Source organism: Chiloscyllium punctatum, chromosome 23 (genome assembly GCF_047496795.1).
Source record: "Chiloscyllium punctatum isolate Juve2018m chromosome 23, sChiPun1.3, whole genome shotgun sequence".
Taxonomy (NCBI): Eukaryota; Metazoa; Chordata; class Chondrichthyes; order Orectolobiformes; family Hemiscylliidae; genus Chiloscyllium; species Chiloscyllium punctatum.
Window position 1 is genome coordinate 84,963,718 of NC_092761.1, and position 27,445 is coordinate 84,991,162.

At 39.3% G+C, this 27,445-nt stretch overlaps 1 protein-coding gene across 2 annotated transcripts in view; it reads left to right on the forward strand.

Annotated features, from left to right (window-relative positions):
• zw10 (zw10 kinetochore protein) overlaps positions 1-26,722 on the forward strand; it is a 36,762-nt gene extending 10,040 nt beyond the window's left edge. Inside the window, exons 7-16 of one of the 2 annotated variants that reach the window (XM_072593354.1) lie at positions 1,425-1,616; positions 1,798-1,961; positions 3,658-3,840; positions 5,687-5,925; positions 10,443-10,514; positions 14,051-14,220; positions 20,170-20,321; positions 21,620-21,751; positions 23,099-23,301; positions 26,418-26,722. In XM_072593354.1, coding sequence (XP_072449455.1) covers positions 1,425-1,616; positions 1,798-1,961; positions 3,658-3,840; positions 5,687-5,925; positions 10,443-10,514; positions 14,051-14,220; positions 20,170-20,321; positions 21,620-21,751; positions 23,099-23,301; positions 26,418-26,538 — 1,628 coding nt within the window. In that variant the 3' untranslated portion in view covers positions 26,539-26,722. The remainder of the gene's footprint in view (positions 1-1,424; positions 1,617-1,797; positions 1,962-3,657; positions 3,841-5,686; positions 5,926-10,442; positions 10,515-14,050; positions 14,221-20,169; positions 20,322-21,619; positions 21,752-23,098; positions 23,302-26,417) is intronic. The other variant, XM_072593355.1, reaches the window with a different exon arrangement.
• The last annotated feature ends 723 nt before the right edge of the window (positions 26,723-27,445 follow it).

Consider the following 27,445-nt stretch of genomic DNA (forward strand, 5'->3'; position numbering starts at 1 on the left):
TGACAAAATGGCACGGATTGGTAAGAGACAGGTTTTGCACTCTGTTGGGGAGAAAAAAAATTATAATCAGATTCACTTAATTTTTAAAATGCAAAAAGTAAAACTCATCCTGTCACATATCAGTCAAACTCCTCTTTTTCATTGCATTTCCCCTTGTGCAGAATGAAAGTCTGGGAACTAGACTTCCAACACTGTTGAAGAGAACAATGAAATGTGTGTCAAAAAGTAGCTAGTGCAATCATAATATTTCTCAGACGTAAAGGTCTGAGCTGACCATTACAGAAATAATGGGCGGCACGGTGGCACAGTGGTTAGCACTGCTGCCTCACAGCGCCGGAGACCCGGGTTCAATTCCCGCCTCAGGCGACTGACTGTGTGGAGTTTGCACGTTCTCCCCGTGTCTGCGTGGGTTTCCTCCGGGTGCTCCGGTTTCCTCCCACAGTCCAAAGATGTGCAGGTCAGGTGAATTGGCCATGCTAAATTGCCCGTAGTGTTAGGTAAGGGGTAGATGTAGATCTCGATGTAGATGTAGGGGTATGGGTGGGTTACGCTTCGGCGGGGCGGTGTGGACTTGTTGGGCCGAAGGGCCTGTTTCCACACTGTAGGTAATCTAATCTAATAAAAAATAATGAGGTAACACACAAAAGCTTCAGTCAACAGTAAAAAGCTTACCTCTTCTGCAATGCAGTACATTCCAAATACTGTTAGTCAAACACTGAAACCCAAATATAGAGTTGTAAGTAGCTTGTATTCATCCATAAACCCCATCCTCCCTCTCTATTGAAATTCAAAAGTTACTGCCTTTTGTTCATTCAAGTTTCATCAGTAGTTGGGAGCAGATAAGGTTTTTTTTAGCTGAGCTCAGTTTGGGTCAACTAAGTGAGCAGTTTTGTAGATATGAGGCCTGAATGCTTTGTCCTCACCTGAGAAGTGTGGTTCCCATGTAAGAAAAGGACTTTGGAAGACATCCCATGGTCCAACAAGCCTGAGGAAAAAGAGCTATTTGCAACTATTTTTATGTTATACACAGTTACATGTCCATCATGTACAGGGAACTGATGGCCTCTAGACTATCGCTAGACTATTAATCCAGAAACCCTGGTAATATTTTAGGAACCTGTGTTTGAATCTTGTCATGCCGGACGGTAGAATTTGAATTCAATAAATAGTTGAAATTAAAAGTCTAATGATGACCATGGAATCTTATGATTCCCTTTTAAGTTCCCTGGATCTCACCCTTTGTCTACTTTAAAGGTAAAGATTGCAAGTCCCTTACTAGATTGTAGCATAATTGAGTGACTTCATCCACAATTGGTGCTCTGCATCTGGAGTAATAACATCTCATAATTGTAGAATGTCATTAATGTTTTTGCTGTAGACATCTTTCATGGCTTAATGTGAACGCATGTCTTTGAATTGCACAGGTCAGATCTTGATGAAATATGTGTTGAAGCCGTTGGTTCTTGATCCTTCCTTTGATGTTGAGATTGAACTTCAGACACAGGATGCAGTATTACGGTTGATTGCAGTTGAAAAGAAATCTGATCATGCCTCACCAACAGAAGTTTACCGGAAGGTGATCGCTGTTTTGGAGTTCCTGCACCAACATCTTCTTTGTACGTGCACTTTCTTTCCTTTGCTTCATCTACTTCATAAATATCCAATATCAATTTTATTTGTTGCTTTATTAAGGAAGTATGTTTCTGTGAAATTAGTCCACCAGCATAATTCAGATATAACATTTAGAATTGGTTGTGTCGAGTATTGACTCTGTCTTTTCTTTGATGTTTTTCTTAGATGTGTCTCACTGGGATTCTGTGGTATGTGATGTGAAGCAGGATGCAGTCCTGACAGAGTTGCTGGGCGATATGATATGGGAGGATTTATCAGAAATTATCATCAAGAACTGTTTAGTATATTCCATACCAGCAAACAGCAGCCAATTGGATCAGTATGAAGAGGTAAAGAGACATGTAATACAAGGCTGGGACAAAATTGATCAATGACCATTCTTGGGACTGCTTTGTGAAATTCTTTGCACAGTGGTTCTGAAATCTCTGACATTATAAGAATTACTTTTCTATAATTTAATAGATTTTGGCAAAGCTAATGTATTCTGTGTGCAATTATTTTATGTGCATATATACTTGTTTCTGGAATGCCCACTTCCTAGCCATACATCTTGTTTCCAGATTTCTCAAGGTTTGGCCACCATTGAAATTCTTGTTTTGACATCTCCCAGATGCCACTCTGACATCATAGTTGGAGACTTTGGCCTCTAAGTGGATTACAGAGCAGATTCCTGTAACTTCTTTGCCACCATATTGTATATTTGCAAGAAGTTTATTTATGAACTGACAGAAATTTACTAAAAGTTATAATAAAGTATATCTGCATGGATTGAATTGTTAACGATAAAAATCATTAATGGTGGAAATGATCATCCAGCATGTAGACAACTGTTATAAACAAGTGCGAACCACATAAATAATTTTTACAATTCTTGCCATATTCTACATCAGTGTCTTCCCACTGAAGTCAGTGATTGATAAGGTGCTTTCCTGTCCCAAGATGGAATCAGTATCCCTGTGAGACAAAGATGCAAAGTTGAATTTAGTTTGAATGTGGGCAGTGATGTGAAGGGTGCTTTTTCACATTTCCTATATCCTTTAAAAGAAGGACTTCCATCTTTGACCTGGACTGTCCAGCGTTTGTTGATTTTTTTTTTCTCTCTCTCTACACACACACATACATCAGGTAACTTTGTTTTCCTAATGATTAGGAGCTCCAGTTGCCATGACTACACAATGCTACTGAAGCAAGCTCAGACTGGTTTTGGGGAGAAGCAGAATCTGGTTGATCAACATTGAGTTGGAATTTTGAGGTTTCAAGACAGCAATGGCCATTGTAATGCTCTGACTGAGCTGTAACAATTGCACCCTACATTCTCAGGCCACCAGTTAGATAGAGCCCCTTTGATCCAGCAAGTCTCCTTCCACCAACAACACAGACACTCACTCACACACTCTCTTTGCCCCTCCTCACTCTCTTCAGGACCACAACCATTTTCAAGCCACAAACTGGGTCACCATGAGAAAGTTTAGGAAGCACTAATCTAGTTCAGTTTAACTGGAACCAACCAGGCTGATACAAGGAGAAAGAAACAAAAAACTCAAAGAACTGTGGAAGCTGAAAATCTAAATCAAAACGGAAATTGCTGGAGAATCTCAACAGGTCTGGTAGCATCTGTGTAGAAAAAGTAGAGTCACCGTTTCAGGTCCAGTGACCCTTCATCACAGCCTATTCTTCAGTTCTGAAGAAGGGCAGTGGACCCAAAACATTGACTGCTTTCCACAGGTGTTTGCAGAACTGCTGAGGTTGTCGAGCACTTTCTGTTTCTGATACATGGAGAATTCGTTCAGCAAATATCCAACCTTGAGATTTGCTGTATATTGACATTACTATCTTTTCGTGCGAACGTATTGAGCTTCAGTGGTTAAAAGTTCCTGAGACACCACTAATGGAGAATTGCAGAATATAAATGAGAGCAGAATATCCGACATAATGGTGAATTACTTCTTCTGCAATTGATTTGTATATACGGTTTCTGTCTTCTCTGCCATTCCCCCCCCCCCCCCCCCCCCCTTTAACCTCTAGGTGATAAATGAAACAGATAAGTTTGAGAAGAAACTGAAAGACATGCAGTTTTTGCGGGAGCATTCCACAGACCTGTTAAAATATGCAAGGAACGTGAATGTTCACTTTGCCAGTAAGAAGTGCCAAGATGTGATAGTCACTGCCAGAAACCTGATGACATCAGAAATTCACAACACCGTGAAGGTGAATTAGTTAATATGTATAGCCCTAAGCTGTCACATTATACTGACCTCGAGGGTAGCTGAATTGGGAAAGAATTGTCTGTACTTTGGTTCCTCAGCAGTTTTGTTTTCAACATAACTTTGAACATTCTTACGGTGCTGGACAATGCTCTATGGAATGTAGCTTATGACATTGTTTGAATCTCTTCAGTGAGTACACTTTCATCTGTGTTGTTACTAAATTTGTATTGCCAATATATGGCACAAGGAGGAAAAAGCGTAGTAATCGTTATGTCATTCTTCCTATGCGTGTACTTTGCCTAATTTCCCATACTTATACTCTAGGGGGTGCTCTAATTCCAGTTTTATAAAAGACAATCTAACAACCTGAAGCAAGTAACAGGGAGGCTGAAGAAGGGCTGAAAATGTGTTGCTGGTAAAACGCAGCAGGTCAGGCAGCATCCAAGGATCAGGAGAATCGACGTTTCAGGAATTCCTGAAGAAGGGCTCATGCCGAAACGTCGATTCTCCTGCTCCTTGGATGCTGCCTGACCTGCTGCGCTTTTCCAGCCATACATTTTCAGCTCTGATCTCCAGCATCTGCAGTCCTCACTTTCCAGCAGAAGTCCTCACTTTCTCCTAGAGGCTGAAGAAGGGACATGCTTTTAGGAATTCTCACGTGTGTCTATGTTTGGCTTGTCCCAGGATGAACGTGTTGTCCCAGTTGAAGTAGTGTTCTTCCTCAACTGTATGTAAAGATAGTAGTGAGAGTGGGGCATGTCTTTTTCTGGCTAGTTGATGTTCGTGTATCCTGGTGGCTAGTTTTCTGCCTGTTTGTCCAATGTAGTGTTTGATACAGTTCTTGCAAGGTATTTTGTAAATGACATTAGTTTTGCTTGTTGCCTCTATAGGGTCTTTCAAGTTCATTAGCTGCTGTTTTAATGTGTTGATGGGTTTGTGGACTACCATAAAACAGCAGCTAATGAACTTGAAAGACCCTATACAGACAACATGCAAAACTAATGTCATTTACAGAATACCTTGCAAGAACTGTAACAAACACTACGTTGGACAAACAGGCAGAAAACTAGCCACCAGGATACACGAACATCAACTAGCCAGAAAAAGACATGCCCCACTCTCACTACTATCTTTACATACAGTTGAGGAAGAACACTACTTCAACTGGGACAACACGTTCATCCTGGGACAAGCCAAACATAGACACACGTGAGAATTCCTAAAAGCATGTCCCTTCTTCAGCCTCTAGGAGAAAGTGAGGACTTCTGCTGGAAAGTGAGGACTGCAGATGCTGGAGATCAGAGCTGAAAATGTATGGCTGGAAAAGCGCAGCAGGTCAGGCAGCATCCAAGGAGCAGGAGAATCGACGTTTCGGCATGAGCCCTTCTTCAGGAATTCCTGAAACGTCGATTCTCCTGATCCTTGGATGCTGCCTGACCTGCTGCGTTTTACCAGCAACACATTTTCAGCCCTTCTTCAGCCTCCCTGTTACTTGCTTCAGGTTGTTAGATTGTCTTTTATAAAACTGGAATTAGAGCACCCCCTAGAGTATAAGCAGCTAATGAACTTGAAAGACCCTATACAGACAACATGCAAAACTAATGTCATTTACAGAATACCTTGCAAGAACTGTAACAAACACTACGTTGGACAAACAGGCAGAAAACTAGCCACCAGGATACAGGAACATCAACTAGCCACAAGAAGACATGGCCCACTCTCACTACTATCTTTAATATCAGATTTTTGTTTGGTAGTCTTTTATTTTTATGTTTAAGTGTAGGTGTTAATTTGGTGCAAAACCTTGAACATGAAATGTAAAAGCCTACTTACTATTTTATCTTGAGGTAACACCTGACTCTAAGATCTCCATACCAAAGCTGCCCAGCGTGGGGTTGGTCAGCAAAGCAAAAATGCCAGAGACGTCTACTGTTGCTCCGAGTGACATGGTGAACTTGGGATATGGAAAACAGCTCAGCCATCGGACACTCTGCATTCCGACCTGCCGTATCAGTGAATCTGTCCAGAAACTGATCGAACTGGCCTACCAGACACTCTCGGAGGCCACGAGTGCCACACCTGAATGGCAAGTAATTCTGTGCATTTACTTAGTAAGTGATACATGTTCTTTAGAATAAAAATAATTCTCCACTTTCAATGTCCCTCCCAGGCGGTTATGGATAAAAATATATGCTTAGGGCAAAATAAAACAAAACTTTCTGCAAAAGTACAATTGGCCTATGTTAGTATCTGGCAAAATTGGCTAAAATGTAGTTGACACATCCTCAGATCTTTTTCTTGGGCTGTATTGGATGTAGATTAGAATTGTTTCTTTCGTTATCCAAGCATTGAGCTTTAGCCACATTCTTAAAGCTGTTTTACAGATGCTTGCTCATGTTTAATATTCAGTGTGGCACAATCTGAAAAGCTGTATTTATTGTGGGGAAACTGGGAGAGAAGAAATTTCAAGGAACTCTTTGCATCACATTAGGATTTTAAAAAAGAAGTCATAGACTTGTACCACTGAGAAGGCCGTTGGCCCATTGTGTCTGTGTATCGTTGTATCTATTTCATAGAGTTGTTTGTTTAGACCTTTCCTCAACTCTGTCTGTAAGGTGAAATGGTTCTGTCTCATCTATTATGTACTGTCCCTCTGAGAGTCTGCTGAATGATTGATGTGTGCCTATAAATGATGATCAAAAGTGATCTTATGCTCGGCATCTGCTTCTTTGCATATACACAACTGTTCTGTTCATGAAGAATAAAATTGAAAATAAAAATGATCAATGTCTGTCAGTTATAAATGACTAAATATTTGGAGTTGGACTATAAAATTTGATGTATATTATTTTGAATTCTGTTACCTGAAGCAAGCAGCTGTCTGCTTGGACTATTACCTTCACTGAAGTGGAACAGTGTGGGTGTTTATGACTGTTCAACATGAGTTTCCATGCACTGAAATATTACAAATTATTAATCAACTTTCATATGTCATGAGCTCATTCAGTGCATGTGACACCTTGTTTAATACGTCAGACATTGGAGATGAGACTTGTAGTGGAAAACAGATCTTACCTATCGTCATACAGGTTAATAGAAAGAAAGAACTTGTGATTATAAACCTTCTTATGTCCTCCAGATACCCTAAAGTGTACAGCAGCCAATGAAGTACCTTTGAAGTGTAATCACTGTTTTGTTGCTAGTATCCAATTTGCCTTATGAAACTCTCGATGTCTTGACTGCTCCTAGTAACATTGCAGGGGTTGGGAGGTGTGGGAGAGGTAAGTTCCAGGAATAAGTTCCAATGACATGAGAACCAATCTTACAGCACCCCACCTTCAAATCCATACGGCATTGTTGAAGTGGGAACCTGCACTCGCTGCTAATTTTACAAGTTAACACCTTAGCCTGAGGGCTTAGGAGAGCTGGTGGCAAATATTAACATGTTACTCTTGTCATTATATAGACATTTTCAAAATCTCTTGCATTGCTGCGCGTGGTGTACATTAAACTGTACTGTGTTTCACTTGATAATACCAGATGTCCCAAATAGGGCAAGTGTTACCCAAATGAATATTCTTCAGCTTAAAGCTCATAAATTTTTAAAAAACTTGTTTTTTTTTTGTAAAAGTTTCCGGGTCTGTTAGTTTATCTTTAGCCAAATTAGTTTGAGAAAGGGGAGGTTTGGAGACTGGTATCCTTGTACACCCGGTTGCTGAAAGTAAGCAGGCAGTTGCAGCAGGTGTTGAAGAAGACAAATAATATTGAGAGGTCTGAGAAATACTATTATAATATTTCAATACTTGGAGTCCAGTTGCAATAGTCAAGTGGTGTCTTTATTAGCGTGTGACAATCAATACTGAACAGTCTAGGCCCCCCTCCACCAAGGTTCAAATGAGCACAATTTATATGGAGTTTCATTAAAAATGATATTCAGTAGGCAAAGGCCACAGCACAGTGGCCTTTTGTGGGCTGATAATTGTATTTCTGTGCACTAATTGCACTGCAAACACTTGGTATTGTCCCTCTAGAGACAAGAAGGAATGTGCTTGTATTCTGCATAAGAAGTTCACAGGGGTGAATAGATGAGGTTTGGGACCATCCGACAATGTGGTAAAGATCTTCCTATTTCTTAAGTTCGAGACCTTGTGCAATGTTGTGAGTCTCCTATTTCTTGCTCTCTTATCCTGCTGATGTTTGTGTATACTTCAGCACCCAGCTGCTGGTCCTGGCTGGCACTCTAAAATTTTGCACCTTTAGTATGTTGGCCTTCATCGCAAGGCGATTTGAATGCTGGAGCATGGGTGTCTTGTTGATCTTGAAGGAGTGCAAGAAAGGTTTACTTGCTGGCAGGATTGATGTATGAAGGAAGACTGGATCAGTCAGGATTATATTCACTCAAGTTTAGAAGAATGAGGGTGATATTATAGAAATATATAAAATTCTACCGGAAGGATGTTTCCGATGTCTGGGTAGACCAGAACCAGGTTGTGGTCTAAGGCTATGGGAAAGGCCATTTAGGATAGAGTTGAGGAGAAATTGTTCAGCCAGAGAATAATGAGCCTGTTGATTTCTCTGCCACAAAAAGTGGTTGAGGCCACAACACTGAAATATTTTCAAGGAACAGTTGAATACGATTCTTGGGGCTAAAGGGATCAGGGTAGGGAAGAAAGCAGGAGCAGAATATTGAGGAAGGGACACTGGACCAAAATGTTAACTCTGATTTCTTTTCACATGCTGCCAAACTTGCTGACCGTTTTGCAGTCATTTCCGTTTGGTTTCTGCTTTTGAGCATCTGCAGTTCTTTCAGCTTTTTAACAGGATATTGAGTTGGATGATTAGCCATGATCATGTTGAATGGCAGAACAGTTTCTAAGTTCTATAGCTGCTCCTTTTTTTATGTTTTTAAATGTAGATTCCCCCCCATGTCTATTGAGGGTCTCTCAGTTTGACTTAAATGCTTGTACTTAGAAACACAATTCTAGATTGCAATTTTAAAGATCTGATGCACAAATGTTTCCTGTACTGACAGGCTGTTTTATACTGTTCTGCACTGTGTTCTGACTTACCTTTGAATCGATTCACAAATAGACTTAGGGACAGAGGCCAGGGGCAGCCTGTATAAGAGGAAGTTATTAAAATCATACTTGTGTTATTAATTAGTAAGTTTATTACAGATTTCTATGCTTGGGTTGCATGTGAGAAGAATTTTAGAATGATTGTCAGAAAATGTGCAAAAGAAGCCTACATAACTTATGCATTATAAATGTACTTAGGTCTCTAAATTGAGGTTTTTTTTTACAATAAATTTCTGTTGCTGATAGTTTGGTGATGTGTTTGAATCTCTGCTAGCCTGGTGATGACATTCACACACTTCAACTGTACAAAGTCTTAAAATCTGAGAAGCATGTTATATGGGATACAATGTGGTTGTACACTAATACTGTTGACACTAATTTTTTTTCTTAGTGGGAAAGTGCAGCAGGACGTTGAATCATGAATCCAGAAAATTGGAGTGATAGGTCATAGAGTCAAATTGATGTACAGCATGGAAATAGACCCTTTGGTCCAACTCGTCCATGTTAGCCAGATATCCTAAATTAATCGAGTCCCATTTACGAGCACTTGGCCCACATCCCTCTAAGAGTCTAGATTAGAGTGGTGTTGGAAAAGCACAGCAGGCCAGGCATCATACGAGGAGCAGGAATCTTTCTGATGAAGGGCTTTTGCCCGAAACGTCGATTATCCAGCTCCTCGGATGCTGCCCGATCTGCTGAGCTTTTCTAGCACCACTCTAATCTAGACTCTGGTTTCCAGCCTTTGCAGTCCTTGTTTTTACCATATCCCCCTCAACCTTTCCTATTCATGTACCCATCCAGATGCCTTTTGAATGTTGTAATTGTATCAACCTCCAATACTTCCTCTGGCAGCTCATTCCATACATGCACCACCCTTTTCGTGAAAAAGTTGTCCCTCTTTTAAATCTTGCCACTCTCGCCCTAAACCTATGCCTTCTAGGTCTGGGCTACCCCCAACCCAGGGAAAAGATCCTGTCTATTCACCCTATCCATGCCCCTCATGATCTTAGAAACCTCTATAAGATCACCCCTCAGCTTTGGACGCTGTAGGGAAAACAGTCTGAGCCTCTTCCTGTAGTTCAAACCCTCCAAACCTGGCAACCTCTTTAAGGATGTTTGAAGTGATGCCTTTAGTGCTGTGTTTTTAGGCCAAGGGGTGGTGCTAAGATTTAATGATTTACAGTGAAAAATCAAATCCAAAAGTTGTCAATTTCTGAAAGTCTGGTTATTCCTTTTGTTTGTTTCTTGTCCAACTTGCAACTCCCTTTGGCTGTGAAACATAGACCCTTTTCTCACTTAATCTTTTCTGTCTTCCTTATGTTCTTTTCCTCCCCTTCTCCACATCCCTAAAATCAGTCACTGAAACTTTATTACATCTCTAACTTTTCCAGGTTCTGATAGAAGAGCAGTAACCTGAAAATTAAATATTTTTCTTCCAGTGTTCTGTATATTGAGTATTTCCAATATTTTCTGCTTATATATTTGTTTACTAACAGTTACTTTTGGTGTTTGTTTTGTATTTCAGTGCCATGCAGCTTTTCTACACTGTGAGAAACATGTTCCACTTGTTCTACGATGTGGTACCAACCTATCATAAGTAAGTATTTTCTAATAGTTTTTAAAAGTGATTTTTAAATTCTTTACACCATTAAATTTGCAGAGTCATTATTAAATTTGGTGCAGTAGCTTGGCCACATTGCTGATTAATAGAATGGTGTTTTTAGCCTATTTAGGGAAGTCAACTGCATAGTCCCTAATACAGGCAGAAATTGACTTGCACGTAGCTGAGAATCATCTGATCTATCTTGGTGTGTTTAAACAGCATAAGTATGCGTTTGAATTTTCATTTCCTCTCACCCCCACACGACTTACATAATTATAGGTTTACAGGGAAACAGTGAAGGCATTCATTTGTCAAGTTTACAGAAAAATATGGTTGAATGGATTTTTGATATAACTCTAACCTGCAACTTGATGAGGTAACAAGCAAGTTATAAAGGGAGAACAGAAGAAGTGATTTGTTTGGATTTCCAGAAGTCCTTTGACATAGTGCTGCACAAGAGGCTGCTAAGTAAGAGAAGAGCTCATCTTACCCATGTTTAGGTACTGGTATAAGGAATGGCTCACTGGCAGAAGGAAGTGGAGAGAAAGGAGTCTTTTTCAGGATGCCATCTGGTGAGTAATGGAGTTCCTCAGGGTGTCAGTGTTGGAACCACGACTATTCACGTTGTGCATTAATGATCTGCACATGGGAACTGAGGGCGTTGTTGTGAAGTTAGCACATGACATAATGATAGGTAGAGGAACAAGTAGTGTTGAGGAAGTAGGGAGACTGCAGAAGGGTGGGAGATGTAATACAATGTGGGAAAGTGTGGGGTTATGCATTGAGCATGGACTACTTTCAAAACAGGAAGCCTTCAGAAATTTGAAGCACAGAGGTTCATTTGACAGTTAGGCTGGCATTCATTTCAAGAGGGTTAAGTAAAAAAAAGCAGTAATGTATTGCTGAGGCTGTATAAGGCTGTACTTGGACCACATTTGGAATGGTGTGAGCAGTTTTGGGCCCCTTCTCGGAAAGCATGTGCTGGCCATGTTTGGGTCCAGAGCAGGTTTACAAGGATGATCCTAGGATGAAGGGCTTGTAATCTGGGGAGTGTTTGAGGACTTTAGATCTGTACTTGATGGAGTTTAAAAGGATGAGAGGAGATCTGTTTCAAATTTGCAGAATACTGAGAGGCCTGGATAGAATTGATGTAGAAATGATGTTTCCACGAGTGGGAGACATGAGGACCTGAGGGCACAGCCTGAGAGTGAAGGCTTTTGCACTGACCTACAATATATTTCAAAATTGCCAAATATTTTCCCAAGCCTCTTATGTTCAAGTGAACTAGCAACCTGATTTTACTGTTTAGGACTAGTTGTTTTTGCTTACAGTTCTCAGTGAAGATTGGTTTTTATATTCCTCCAGAGAGATTGCGTAAACAAAATGTTACAATCCAACTTTTGAATCTTCAATCTTTAGATACAGTGTTCAGACAAAAACATGTTTGTCCATACCCTAGGCAAGCCTCCCCAGTATGTTCTGGTTTCAGAGGGGTATCTCAAGCCAAGATGCTCCCGATTTGGAAGGCATGAGCAGGTTCCTCATACCTTGTTGCCTCGGTTGGTCACAGTAAAATTAGTTTTAAAAATGGATCTTTTCAACCAGACCAAATAAACTTGTATTTTAAAAGGATCAAATGTGACCAAGCTTTCTTGAGTTCAAAAATAGTGAGTTTATTGTGCATTCAATACCAGATGAATTATTCGTGCAATACAGATACACACAAATTATAAATAAAAGGTGTGTCCAAAAAGATAAAAGTTTTTCTAAACAAAAACACAGCTATATGGATCAGTCTCTGAATTGTTTTTCCAAGAATGGCTAGTTGAATGTTGCAGCCTTTGGTGGAGGTAACTGATAGAGTTGATATTCATAGTTGGGCAGTTGGTTTCAGGATCCTTATTTTTACCGATTGGTTGAAAGTTTGTAGTTCTGATTCATTCCAGCCATGATTTAATTCAGTCCTTTTGTTGTCAGTTTACTTTTTCTTTTAACTGGTTTGCCACAATCTGAGTAAGAAAACATCTTTACTCGCAAGGTGCTTAAGGGGATAGCACTTCAAGTGTGGCTTTCGTTGTGTACTTATGCTTGAACCCTGACAATGCATGTGAGAACATTAAATGTCATTAACACATTTCATTAGATTTGAAACTAAATTTTTAACCCCTGTCCTTATGCATCCTTCATAATGAAAAATACAAAGTGAGTCTGCAGTTTAAGACATAATTTGCATTGGAATGGCTGGCTGTTGAGCAGGGCATGCCAGACCTTGTTATCTTTGTAATTGCTAGAGATCACAGTCCAGTCTGTTTGAAGTTTGTTAGAGGTTATATTCCATCACTTGGTCTCCCCAGATAATCATTGAAGTTATATCCACAGCCATTTGTTGATTTATCAACAGTCTTTTAAAAAACACACTGTCATCATTGGAATAGTTAAATAGAGGGATGATAGATCTATTATATAATGCTAAACATTGATCTATGCTGTTTCCAATCATTTCGATTTTAAAATGTCTGTGCTCTTCAATTCTATTGTGCATTTCCAATTAAAGTTACTCAATCATTGGTGGCCATGCCTTCAGTTGCTAGACTGTAAGATCTGTCATCCAGTCCTGACGCCTTTTCATCTCAATGCCTCGTTTCCTCCTTCAAGACACTCTAAAACCTAACTCTTTTTTTCTTTGACCAAACTTTTGGTCATCTGAATTTAATATCTGTTATGTGACTCCCTTTCATTCTGTATTTTATAATATTGCCTGTTACGTTAATCTGTATGAATTATTATTGGGTATTGTGAAGAACTTTCAGCATAGAAGCAAGGTATTTAGTTGAAGAGAACCATGTTAGTATTTATGCTTTCCACATGAATTCTCATCATCTATTTAAACTGACTGATCCATCTGTTACTTTATCCCTTGCTTTTAATCTATCATTTGTATATGTGAATCTATATTCTCATGTGTTATAGTAATAGTGTCACTGATCTGGTAATCCAGAAACTGAGGCTAGTGCACTTGGAAATATACGTTCAAATTCAACCACAATAACTGATTCATTAATTCCATTAGGGAAGGAAATCTGCTGTCCTTACTGAGTCTAGCCTGTATCAAACTCTAAACCCACAGCAACTAGTTCAAAATAGCTTAGTTGGAGTGAAATGAAAGATGGATAACAGATGCTGCCTTTCTGTATTTATGCTCATACCCCTTAAAGATATAAAGATAAACAAAATTAACTGGCCTTTTTCTGAGTCATTGCATTAGAAATTCTGATTAAACTTAAGATTTCTTAATGTTGTGGAAATAATGTTGTACTGTGATTTTGCTTTTGGAAGTGTCATTGCAAACATTAACAAAAACTTGAGTTGCATTTGTTTTTTTTTATCCATCAAATTGATTCTTCATCAAGGTTAAAATAGTTTTATCTTTAATGGTTATTGAATATCAAATTCTTTCCAGTTGCTATTTAGTTATTTGTAGAAGTTGCAATATTATGGTAATTCTAAATTGGTTTCCTTTTCTCATTTAGGGATACATTACAGAAGTTGCCGCAGCTGGCTGCTATTCACCACAACAACTGTATGTACATTGCCCACCACCTGATCACCTTGGGACACCAGTTCCAGTGCACCCTGCCAAGTCCTTTGTGCAATGGAGCAGCCACCTTTGTAGATTTTGTGCCAAGCTTTAGGCGGTTAGGTGCGTGACTTGATTTTCTTTCACTAATTGTTGAGCCCCGTAATGATCTTTGATTTTTAAAAGTATTTCCTAATGTAGCATAACAGCAGTGATGTTCCGTAATTTATTGTGTTCGGAGAAGAATTGAAAATGATTGCGGATGTCGAGGCTTCACTTACAAGACTGGTGAATCAGATTTGTTGCTGTGACATTTTAAGATTGCATTTAAAAATCTGCCTTACTTCTCTAAAGAATAAGAACTTTACTAAGCATTAATATTGTGGATTGTTTTTGTGATAATGTTGACAGTGAATTTTCTTGTTCTGCTTCTGGGAATACTCTGAAGTGAAAATTTTAAATTAATTTTGAGGGAATTCCTTTGTGGTGTATTCCACCATCCTGTCACCATAGTTATGGAGCTATAAGCTGGCTGAAAGATTGTCAAGAATTTCAAACCTGTGAGAACTGACAGCAGTTTAACAATGAGGACCTCCCTGATACCAGTTTAATCTTCAGTAGTGTTCAGAACATAAGAACTAGGTTCAGGAGTGGGCAATTCATTTCCTTGATCCTGCTTTGCCATTTAATATGTATCCCATTAATTGGTTACTAATTAAAAATTTGTCCATCTCCTTCGTAAATTTATTCAGTGCCCTGGTGTCCATTGCACTCTGAAAAGTAAATTCCACAAATTCACGATCCTTTCAGAGAAGTAATTCCTCCTCATCTCTGTTTTAAGTCTGCCACCCCCAGCCTAAAACCATGACCTTTTGTTTTAGATTGTGCGGCAAGGGAAACATCCGTTCTATGTATGCTTTGTCTGTCCCTTTTGAGTATCTTATACACCTCATTTAGCTCTCCCGTTATTCCTCAAAACTGTGTAAGAGTATAGGCCTAAATTGCTCAGTTTCTACTGAGAAGTCAAGTCTTGCTTCTCTGGAATTAATCTAGTTAGCCTTCTCTGAACTGCCTCCAATGCCATTACATCTTGCAATTACGTCAATACAATTATTTCAACTCAATTAATGTGATCCTTGGGTTCCACTAATTTCAACCAAGCTGTGAATGCAATTGCTGGCAGTCCTGTAGATATCTTAGTGAGCAAAGCAATTTTTTTTAACAGATGCCTGTTCTTACTTTTCAAGCTCAAGGAAACACATGATTGAACTGTCAACATCACAGTCTGTTGAAGCTCAAAACCTTTCTGATTTAAGCTCTTGTTTTTTCAATCGCCCCTTCCACTGTTGTGACTTACAAAAGAATCCTGGCATTGATTGTTACAGGGAGTTTAGAGGAAGAAGGGGGAGCAATGTTTGGTTGTTTTTGTCTAAACATTGTCAGCTTCCAGGAATTGTCTCCTACTCTGCTATAGTGAGGCAGCTGATTAATTGGTGAGTGTCTGATGCGTGGTTAAGGTTTATTCTATTTCTGGGTTGAGGTTAGCGGGAAAGCAATGGAAAATATGTGGCAGCAATCTGGAGCACATACTTAGATAATATGCAGAGGGTGACAGAAAGGGGCATTGTGCACGTTTTATTATAGGCAGCAATTGGGGTAAATGGAGAAAAGGGTGGGTAAAAGTTAAAAATTAATGCCTTTCACTTAAAGGCGAGTAAATTTCCAAACAAAATGAATGAATTGGCAGCACAAATAGAGTTTGATTATCATGACACATTTACAAAGAGATCATGATCTTGGATCCAAAGATGTAGAATCCGAATGGTTGGCGATGAGAGAGAACAAGGGAAAGGAGACATTAATGGGAGTAGTCTAATGATCCCCTAGCAGTAGCTATGGATAGGACAGCGGGTAATTAAACAGACATATTCTCTCCATGTTTGCGTGTGTTTCCTCGGGGTGCTCTGGTTTCCTTCCACAGGCCAAAAACAGGCAGGTTAGATGGATGGGTCATGCTAAATTGACTAGTGTCTGGGGATATGCAGGCTAGGTAGGTTAGCCAATGGGAAATACAAGACACAGTATCGGGATGGGCCGTGGGTCAGAGTGGAATGCTCTTCAGATGATTGGTGTGGACTCAATGGGCTGAGTGACCTGCTTCCACTCTGTAGGAGCTCTATGATTCTAAACTTAAATAAGGGTAATTATAAAGGAATGAGGACAGGGTTGGGTGGAGTGTAAAAGAATTCAGCAGAAAAGATGGTTGGTAAACAACGACAAATACTTAAAATAAAGTTCATGACATGCAACAAAGTTATATCACAGTGAGGAAAAAGGATTCGGAGAAGGAGATAGATTAACCATAATTAACCAAAGACATTAAAGATTGCATCAAATTGTTTCACTTTATTAGATTAGATTAGATTACTTACAGCGTGGAAACAGGCCCTTTGGCCCAACAAGTCCACACCGCCCCGCCGAAGCGCAACCCACCCATACCCCTACATCTACCCCTTACCTAACTACAGGCAATTTAGCATGGCCAATTCACCTGACCTTTATTTTACAATGTCGCAAAGATTAGTGGGAATATAGAAGGTTAAGTAGAGTTTTAAAAACCAGCAGAAGATGACCCGAAAAGAAGAGGGAGAAAATAAACTTTAAGGGTGAAATGGATAGTAAAATATAGAGTCATAGAGATGTACAGCATGGAGACAGACCCTTCAGTTCTACTCGTCCATGCCCACCAGATCTCCTAATCCAATCTAGTGCCACCTTCCAGCACCCGGCCCATATCCCTCCAAACCCTTCCTATTCATATACCCATCCAAATGCCTTTTAAATGTTGTAATTGTATCAGCCTCCACCACTTCCTCTGGCAGCTCATTCCATACACATACCACCCTCTGTGTGAAAAAGTTGCCCCTTAGGTCTCTTTTATACCTTTCCACTTTCACCTTAAACCTATATATCGACATTTATATGTTATTACATTATGTATGTATATTCAGATGCCTAAAAAGGGAGAGACAGGCCTGAGTGAGTATAGGCTGTTTAGGGAATGAGGCTAGGGAAATAGGAAATGGCAGAGGAGTTGGATATATATTTTGTATCAGTCTTTGTGGTAAAAGACATTAGCATTCCAAAGATACTAAAAAACCAAGGGTCAAAAGAGAGGGAGGAAATCAATTCAATAACTGTCATCAGAGGAAATATTGAGGGAAACTAATGGGCAAAAAGCTGATATGACCCTGATTCTAATGGCCTGCATCCTAGGATATAAAGGAATTAAGTCCAGAGATAGTGGATGCACTAGTGGTAATTTAACAATCATCATTAGATTCTGGGAAGGTCTCAGATGACTGGAAACACTGGCTGCCATTGTAACACCCTTCCTCAAAAAGGGAAAGAAGCACAGAACTATCGAGCAACAACAGGAACAGAAATTGCTGGAGATACTCTGGTCTGGCAGCATTTATGGAGACAAAGCAGAGTTCACTCTTGCCACACATGCTGCCAGACCTCCAGCATCTGCAGCTGTTTTGATTTTGTTTTTAAAAGTTATAGGCCAATTAGCTTAACATCTGTCATTGGGAAAATATTGGAATCTAATACGAATAATGTAATAACGAAGCATTTCAAAAGTGTATAACATAATCCAGCAGAGCCAGCATACCTTTGAGAAGGGGAAATCATGTGCGACAAATTTGTTAGTTTATTTGAGAAGGTAAAATGTAGAATAGATAAGGGGGGAGCAGTATTTGCATTTCCAAAAGACTTTCAATAAGGTACTGTATATGAGGCTGTTTTATTAGAAAAGTGGTCCTGGAGTTGGGGATAGTGGTTTAGCATTGATTGAGGATTAGCTTAGTAAGTCAACTAATGCAAAAAGAATGGACTGAGTGTATTTTTTATATGGCAGCCTATGACTAGTGATCGACCACAGGGATCAATGCTAGGGATCACAGTTATTTACAATATATACTGGTGACATGGTTGATGGATTGAATAAACTATTGCCACAAAAATAGATGATAGTCTACAGAGGAAAATAGGTTACATGAATTGGCAAAACCTCAACAGCTGGAACATTCTGTGGAAAAGAATGTGAAGTCTGCAGTTTGACAGGAATAGTAGAGAAGTTGTAGATTATTTAAATGGAGGTACACTGTCGATAGCTGCAGTACAGGGTTTTGGGGATTGTCTTCAAAACGGGAGCAAAGAAATTTAGCAGGTAATGGGGAAGCATATGAAATGTTGGCCTTTATTTTAAAAGCAATAGTGTATAAAATAGGGAACAAACCTCAGAAAATGCTGCAGAAACTGCACTGTCTGTGGTGAAAGAAATAGTTAATATCCTGTCCTGAGTCCAGAACAGTTCTGAAGAATACTCATATTGGACTGAAACCGTTAACTCTATTTCTTCCTGTAAAGGTATTGCCAAACTTGTTGAAGTTCTTCAGCATTTTCTGTTTGTTTCTAATTTCAGAATTTGCGCTATTTTAGTTTTATAAAAACAGGGAAGTCTTGCTAAAACTCATAAGGCAGTATTTAGAACACATCTAGAATACTGTGAATGGTTTTGATCACTTTATCTAAGGAAAGACAAATTGGCATTGAAAGCTGTTCAAGAGAAGGTTAATTTGTTTGATCCTAGTATGGAGGGATTTTCTTATGAGTGGACCTTAAGTAGGTTGGCTCTACACTGATTTGAGTTGAGAAAAATGAGAGGCGACTTTATTGAAACATATAAGATTCTTAGGGGGCTTGATAGGATAAATGCAGAAGGGTTGTTTCTCCCCTGGGAGATCCTAGGGTCAGACAGCATAATCTCCAAAGTAAGGGGTCGCCTTTTAAGGACAGATGAGGAATTTCTTCTCTCAGAATGGTGAACCTGTGGAATACTTTACTGTAGAGGGCTGTAGAGACTGTATTATGTATGTTCAAGACTGAGATGCAGATTTTTTAATCAATAAGGGAATCAAGTTACGGAGAATAGGCAGGAATGTGGTGTCTATTCTCATCACCACCAAGCCACATTAACTGTTCATTCTTGTTGTGTGACCTTGTTCTGCAGAATGTTTGCCCGTCTAAAAACATTGATTAAGAGTGTCATAAGTGTTTTAAATAGTATTTTTTTGTGATGACCATAAGATGTAGGAGCAGAATTAGACCATTCGGCCTATCGAATTTGTACTATAATTTGATCAGGTTTCACAATCCCGTTCACCTGCTTTCTCCCTGTAACCTTTAATTCCCTTACTAATCACTAACCTATCTATTGTCTTAAATACACTCCATCACTTAGCTTCCAGAGCCCTTTACAGCAATATGTCCGAGAGATGAACCACCATCTGACTGAGGAAGATCCTCCTCATCTCAGTTCAATGTTTGATGTTCTTTTAAGGCCTTGATGTTTTCGGTTATTATGGGATAGTATGAGTGGAACAGCACAAAGAAATAAATAGGGAGATATATTGTACCTGACAGTAAACAGTTCCATTTGGTTTGTAGTGTTCCAATATTTTTTGACTTGTAATTAGACTTCTATCTCTGTTGTTGTGGTTCTGTTCGCCGAGCTGGGAATTTGTCTTGCAAACGTTTCGTCCCCTGTCTAGGTGACATCCTCAGTGCTTGGGAGCCTCCTGTGAAGCCCTTCACAGGAGGCTCCCAAGCACTGAGGATGTCACCTAGGCAGGGGACGAAACGTTTGCAAGACAAATTCCCAGCTCAGCGAACAGAACCACAACAACGAGCACCCGAGCTACAAATCTTCTCCCAAACTTTTCTATCCCTGTTTTTGATCCAAAATGAAATTGGCTTTGAAACATTGCAAAACAATTTGTATACTAGATGAATAGACTTTAATTTATAGATTTTTAAAAGTAAATGTTATTAAAAATAGTTAATTTTGAGGCTGAAGTCAAATCAGAATCAATTTGTTGCTAGGTATGATGGATTTGGGAGTTTTATGAAAACAGTGCTGGTCGTTACAACAAATTGCCTTTCTCAAACAGAAATTGCATTTTTTCAAACCCTGTGTTTAAATGGCATCATGTCTCTCCTTGCCAGGAACGGAGTGCTTCTTGGTGCAATTGCGTGCCCAAAGAGACGAGTTACTGGAAAGGTTGTCGAATGCACGAAATCTTTCGAGCTTGGATGATGTGGATAATTACACAGCTGCAAATAAAGCAGTCCGGCAGGTTGGATGTTGTGGTGCAGTTGTATGTTCTTTCAAATTTGCAGAGTCATTGACGTGTTTGCTAAGCCAAAAGAAAATGCAATGGTGAATGCATAAAATCTGAAATAAAATTGAAACATTTTGCACAATATTGTACCGAGATTTGGTGTCCAGATTGCAGTCAGGATATCGAATCAGTAAAGGTTCAAAAGAGTTTTAAAAGAATCATACCAGAAGTGAGACACTAAAAACAATCAGGAAAGACTGGGTAGGATAGGTCTTTTCATTTCCTCTGAAAAAGCTGAAGGTTGCGGGCTGATATAATAGAGATCATTAAAATTGTGAGGTGACAAAAATAGTGTGTTGGAGAATCTCAGCAGGTCTGGCAGCATCTATAAAGAGAAAATAGTTAATATTTTGAGTCCTGTTTTGACAGGAGTCATGGATCTGCTAGACCTGCTGTGTTTCTCCAGCTCTGTATTTTTCTTCCAGATTTCCAGCATCTGGAGCTCTGTGTTTGAAATCGAGGTGGTTCGTTAACTGGACGTAGAGATGTTTTTGGTTTCTGGAACATAGAAACCATTATTTACAACAGGAGACAACAGAGAAACTTCTTAACTCTGCGTGCATAATGTGGAACAAAAATCTTTTCAGGAGAGTTAAAATAGGGGAAATGGAAGAGAAAGATATACTAGTTAGGTTATATGAAAAGGGAAGAGAGGTGGCTTATATGGAGTGTAACTCACAGCATGGAGCATTTGGATCCGATAGTCAATTTGTCTTCAAAGTAGATGCAAGTTAGCTGTTTTTCCTTGCAATTTGTGATTGGGGCTATAGACCTGCTTGTATAATAGAAGAACTAACAGTGGTCATACTTTACCGTATTCAGGACTTGACTGAACTATACAATTGGACTGGGCTGTTGGGCAATCTGAAGAGATTTGAAAAGAAAATTCTATTTCTAGAAATAACAGCGGATTCATCAGAATTTAAAAATAAATTGAAATTTGAAATGTGACCTGCCTTTTCAGTCGGAATTGTGTTGTTTCAGCTTTTCCTGTTTGTACTGTTAATTCCTTTAGTGTGTTTCCATACACACAGTTCACACCTCAGTCCTTTGTGGAGTGTTGGGCAGGAATTATTTGGATATTCAGATCATCTCTTTTAAATCATTGATTTCTACTTTAACTTTTTGATTATTTTGTGAAGGATTGGTGGGGGACCCTATCAAAGAATTGTGCAAATTGTTGTGTCTGTCAAATCTTTTGTTTAAGACTGTTGTATTCTAGCTGCCAGTAGAGTTTATTTAAAACGGTTGTTTTTTCTGCTTTTCTTTTCCAGGTGATTCATCAGTTAAAACGGTTGGGCAAAGTTTGGCAAGATGTGCTTCCAGTTCACATATATTGCAAAGCTATGGGGACTTTACTTAACACAGCAATTATAGAGATTGTGAACAAAGTCACAGTTCTAGAGGTAATTTAGAATGAAGTGGGATAAGATTTTGATCAAGGGCTTTTGTATTCTGTGGAGCAGAATTCTAATATTTTATCAGTGGGTGATGAATGGTTTTATGTGTTTGCACAGATAATAGTACCACTTCTGTTTGAAGTTCTGACCTAGACATAGATGTGTTGATGTTGGGAACCTGAAAAGAGTTTAGTTTTATTTTTGTATTGTTTGTTTTTAATGAAGTTTTATACAACAGGGCACCAAATAGATGAAGAGAATGTCTTCTCATTGGCAAGTATAATGATTGGTGCTATGAATAGGGTTAAAAAAAACTGTTTTATTGTTTCCCATTTAATCTATTATTTCAGTGTTTTTGTAGGTTTGCAAAGATATTTTAAAATGAGAATTACATGCACTGTCCTGGTGTTTATCTTAGATTGTCATCTATATTTGATTCTTTTATGAGCTGGTATCCTGTGTTCCCCTTTCTTGTCTCTTTCTATGTAAGATTCTCCCTCTTGTGCAACATGACATTTAGAATATTGTGTGCACTGTTCTGGATTTCAGATTCAGAAACACTAGAAGGTGCAAAAGTGTTTACAAGGATGATGCCAGAATCAAGAATCTGCATTGTTTAGACAGTCAAGGGGGTAAATCTTAAATATTATAAAGGGGTTTGCTAGAGATATAGCAAATATTGCAGCTTGCAGTGTGTCCAGAAGTGCATGTTCTTAATATGTCATTGCAAAATTCAAAATGGAATTTGCGAGAAACTTGTTGACTCAAAGTACCTGGAATGTGGAATGTTCACATGGATTATTAGAGACAAATTGTATAAATGCATTGAAGGAAATGCTGTATAATCATATGAAGGAGAAAGTAAAAGAAAATATACCAAAGTGGTGAGATGAAGTACAGATGGAGAAGACTCCTTTGCAATATTATTACTGACATAGAGCAATTGGCTCAAATAACCTGTTTCTCTGCTGATTCTAATTTGATATAAATTTCAGCTGTTCATCAGGACACTGAATGTTTGTTGGGGCATAACAATATTTCCCTGCTTTAGTTTTAAAAGTTGTAATGGAATTTTCAACATGTGTTACACCACCTAAGTAGGAATTTTAGTTGGGGGCCTAGTAAACTCTATTAGGTAATGTTGCTTTTTATGTCCACATGCTGGAGTGGAACCAGAACAACCTAACTGTCGAAGCAAATTACTCTGTGTGGTATTGAGAATATTAACCAACCTATATATTAGAGTGGCCTATATCATATTGTGGACTGTGGTTATAGATTCTTTACTAATCTTATTAGTTTTGAGTTGACTGTATTACAGTTTTAGGAATTGTTCAACTTTTTATGTTGCAGGATATCTCCTCGGAAAGTGCAGACTGCCTCTATTCGTTATGTAGAGCTATGCTGGAAGAAGGTCCACAGATTTTCCAGCCACTACCTGAAGAGAGTGGAAACAAAAAATATCAGGAAGAAGTTGCAGTATATGTCCCAAAATGGCTGAAATTCAAGGAACTAATGATAGTCCTTCAGGCCAGTCTGCAGGAGTTAGTGGATAGGTAAACCTTGGATTATAAATCGCTTAAATAAATAATGATTTTACTTTCTACAATGATGGGTAATATTGTTGTAAGTAGTGCTAAATGGCTGTGTAAAATTGTCCTTTTAATTAATATTCTGTTGAATTGTCCATGTTAATGGTACAGTGTGCATAGCAGCACTTTTGTGTTGCCAAGTTACATTATGCTCTTTCAAAGTCAAATTGCTTTACATTACATTGGACAAGCAAACCGATGCTAGTGTGCTGTATATCTTGCTCTCTGACTACCCTTCCTGCATCACATCTCTCTCTATCTCTCTCTCTTTTCTCTTCTTCCTCCTCTTCTCGATACCCCTGTGCAACCACCATTATTGCCATTGTTATTGGCAACTCCTTGCAGACAAAGATGACTCTTCTACTGTCAGGGTGAGTCTATAGGTAGCTGTACAGACTGCTCCACACCCAACCACAGCTAGCACCACCATTCTCTATGTTTTTAAGAATATGGCAGTCTCTACATGTCATCATCTGTGCTTGGTGTAAATCAGATTGTTCAGATAATCTAATTAATGTCTGTGATTTAAAATCAATCTTCTTTAATTGTAGCAACCCCCTCCACATTCTCACAAAGACAGACACACAGTTAAGTGATAAATCAAAGGGAAAAATAAATTAGATTTAACTGGCCAGTTTAGTTAAGCTAATTCTGTGATCGGTAACATACATGGCATACAGGACTATCTTGTGCTTGGTTGCTGATGACACCGATGTCTTCCAGTAGGCCAAAAATGTGTTGCTGGAAAAGCGCAGCAGGTCAGGCAGCATCCAAGGAGCAGGAGAATCGACGTTTCGGGCATGAGCCCTTCTTCAGGAAGGCTCTTCCAGTAGGCTCCCGGAATAGACACTTAATATTTATAACTGAGATTCTGTTCTCTGAACTTTCAGTAAGTTGATATTGCGAAGAAACAATTAAACCCCAAACCTGTAGCTTTCACAGGCACAATCCTTCTGACACAGTCCAAAACTAGTTTAAACTTTTGAACTTTCCCTGCTCGAGTTCCCACCTGCCTATGAGTTCCCAGTTAACACTCAGCATCAATTCTGTTCTGAGGAAGAGTCACAGAGATGTACAGAACAGAAACAGACCCTTCAGTCCAACTCACCCGGCCCATATTCCTCCAAATCCTTCCAATTCATATATCCATCCCGATGACTTTGAAATGCTGTAATTGTACAAGCTTCCACCGTTTCTTCTGACAGCTCATTCTATACACATACCACCCACTGTGTGGAAAAAGTTGCCCCTTAGGTTTCTTTTATATCTTTTCCCTCTCACCCTAAACGTATGCCCTCTAGTTCTGGACTCCCCCACCCCAGGGAAAGGACCTTGTCTATTTATCCTATCCATGCCCCTCATAATTTTGTAAACCTCTATAAGGTCACCTCTCAGCCTCCAATGCTCCAGGGAAAACAATCCGAGTCTATTCAGCCTCTCCCTATAGCTCAAATCCTCCAACCCTGGCAACATCCTTGTAAATCTTTTCTGAACCCTTTCAAGTTTCACAACATCTTACCGATAGGAAGGAGACCAGAATTGCGCACGATATTCCAAAAGTGGTCTAACCAATGTCTTGCACAGCCGCAACATGACCTCCCAATTCCTGTACTCAATGCTCTGACCAATAAAGGCAAGCATACCAAACACCTTCATCACTACCCTATCTACCTGCAAACCTACTTTCAAGGAAATATGAGCCTGCAGTCCAAGGTCTCTGTTCACAACACATACTCGAAATGTTAACTGTTTCTTGCCACAGGTAATGCCAGACCTGCTGAGATTCTCCAGCATTCTCTGTTTGTTTCCAATTTCCAGCACCCTCAGTGTTAAACCGAGTTAGTTGCAAAAGGAGCTCACCTTCCCTTGTTCTGGCACTGACTGGGTGTTCACGCTACATTTCTTCAACACTGTGTCATGCTGTAGAAGTTTAATTATTCAGTTCAATGTGACAAGCTTAAACTTTGTAACTAATTTACAGAAACAAGTGCAACCTTCTGTTTGGAGAAGAAAATGTCCATATGATGGAAAAAGGATGTGAATTGAACATTTGCTAAATCTGCCAGACAAATCTGTTCGTTATGGAGACTAAATATTTGATCTCTCCATCTGCCAGCTGGGCAAGCGTGTCTTTAGCATCCAAGACTAGCATCAGTTCAATGTTGGCTGATGTGCCAAAGATCAGGAAATAAGCTAAATAATTATTCATCATAACCCATTTCACCAACTGTATTGTGACCTCAGAATCAGCTTTTATTTTTCCAGAACTTACCATTACCCATCCCTTTGTCGGTCTGCCTGTCTTTCTCTCTGGGTTTAATCTCCACCTATTCGCTTACTCCTTTTTCCCTCTACCCCACCCCTTGTCTTCAGCATTAATACTATCTTTTTCCTAGCTACTAATAGTTTTGAAGAAGGTTTACTGGACCCAAAATGTTATCTGTGCTCTGTGCTTTCACTCTAAAAATGCTGCCAGACCTGCTGAATTTCTCCAGCAGTTTTTTTTTGTTTTCCAGCATCTGCTTTATTATTAGATAATTACAATGTTTCATTTTAAGCAAAGTTACTGTAACGCCAAGAGTATTTTTACAGATGCAAAATAATTTGAGATTAACAGACAACACTGACGGTTAGTTGCCGTCTTTGTCAAGAAGTCCGATTTTGCGAAGCGCCTCACGGTGGATTTGAGATGTTTGTGTAAATCACATTTTGAACCAGCAGCATACCATAAGCAACAAGAAGACTTGTCAGTATTTGTTCTCAGGGGATGGTATGTGTGCAGCCGGGGTAATTGGACCCTTGGTATTTGCACCTCATGTTCAATGATTAAATACTGGATTCTTGTTTAGGCAGATACATGGTCCCAACTGGTCTTGCAGCCTACTCAGTGCACCCACCTCTCTAAGGCTGGTGCACTGCCCTCCACTGCCAAATCTATAAAATATCAATTGGAGTTTTTTTTTCCTAAAAAGCCAAATTAATGAGAATATCTTAAATTTGCATGTTCTTAAATTTAATATTTAAGTTGTGTTAAACTTTGGACCTATTTTTGATTTCACTTTATTTTTCAATATGTTTAGATGGACTGATGGGAAGGGCCCTTTCGCAGCAGAATTTTCTCCAGTTGAGGCAAAAAGCCTAATCCGAGCTTTGTTTCAGAATACGGAGCGAAGAGCCACAGCGCTGGCAAAAATTAAATAGATATTGTTATGATTTTCTATGTATTCAATGAACGAAATGTCAATAAATGTATATTTACCTTGTAAACTTTTATATTTTGTTTTTAATACTTTTTAAAAGCTATACATATGTTGAATATTGTAGCAGAATCTTCAAGAAGCCAATTTGTATCAGCTGTTGCCTGGAATAAAAACACTGCAAATACCTTCCTTTTAGTCCCTTTTCAAATTTTTCCCACGTCAATCTGACAGCTATTAGGGCAATTAAATGATTCCAGTAAGGGATCTGTTGGAGGTAGCCCAGAGACGGTTCACTGGGTTGATCTGGATGTGGGGAGGGACTGTTTTTGTGAGGAGAAGTTAAGTAGTTGGCCCTGTACTTTTTGGAGTTTAGAAAAATGAGAACTGACTTTATTGAAATATGTATGATTTTTCCGGGCTTGAAACACTGGGTGTGGAGAGATTGTTTTCCCCTTATGGGAGAGTCCAGGACCAGAGGACATCATCTCCAAATGAAGGGTCATTCATTTAAATAACCAGTGGCTCAGTGGTTAGCACTGCTGCCTCACAGCGCCAGGGCTCTGGGTTCGATTCCAGCCTCTGGCGACTGTTCAGCCTCTGGCAACTGTGTGGAGTTTGCACATTCTCCCATTGTCTGCATGGGTTTCCTCCCACAATCCAAAGATGTGCGGATCAGGTGAATTGGCCATGCTAAATTACCCATAGTGTTGGGTGCATTAGTCAGGTGTAAACATAGTGTAGGGGAATGGCTCTAGGTGGATTACTCTTCAGAGGGTCGGTGTGGACTTGTTGGGCTGAAGGGCCTGTTTCCACACTGTAAGGAATCTAATCTAAAACCAAGATAAGAAATTTCTTAACTCCAATGATGGTGAAAATTATTTTTGTTGTAGAGGCTGTCATTACATTTA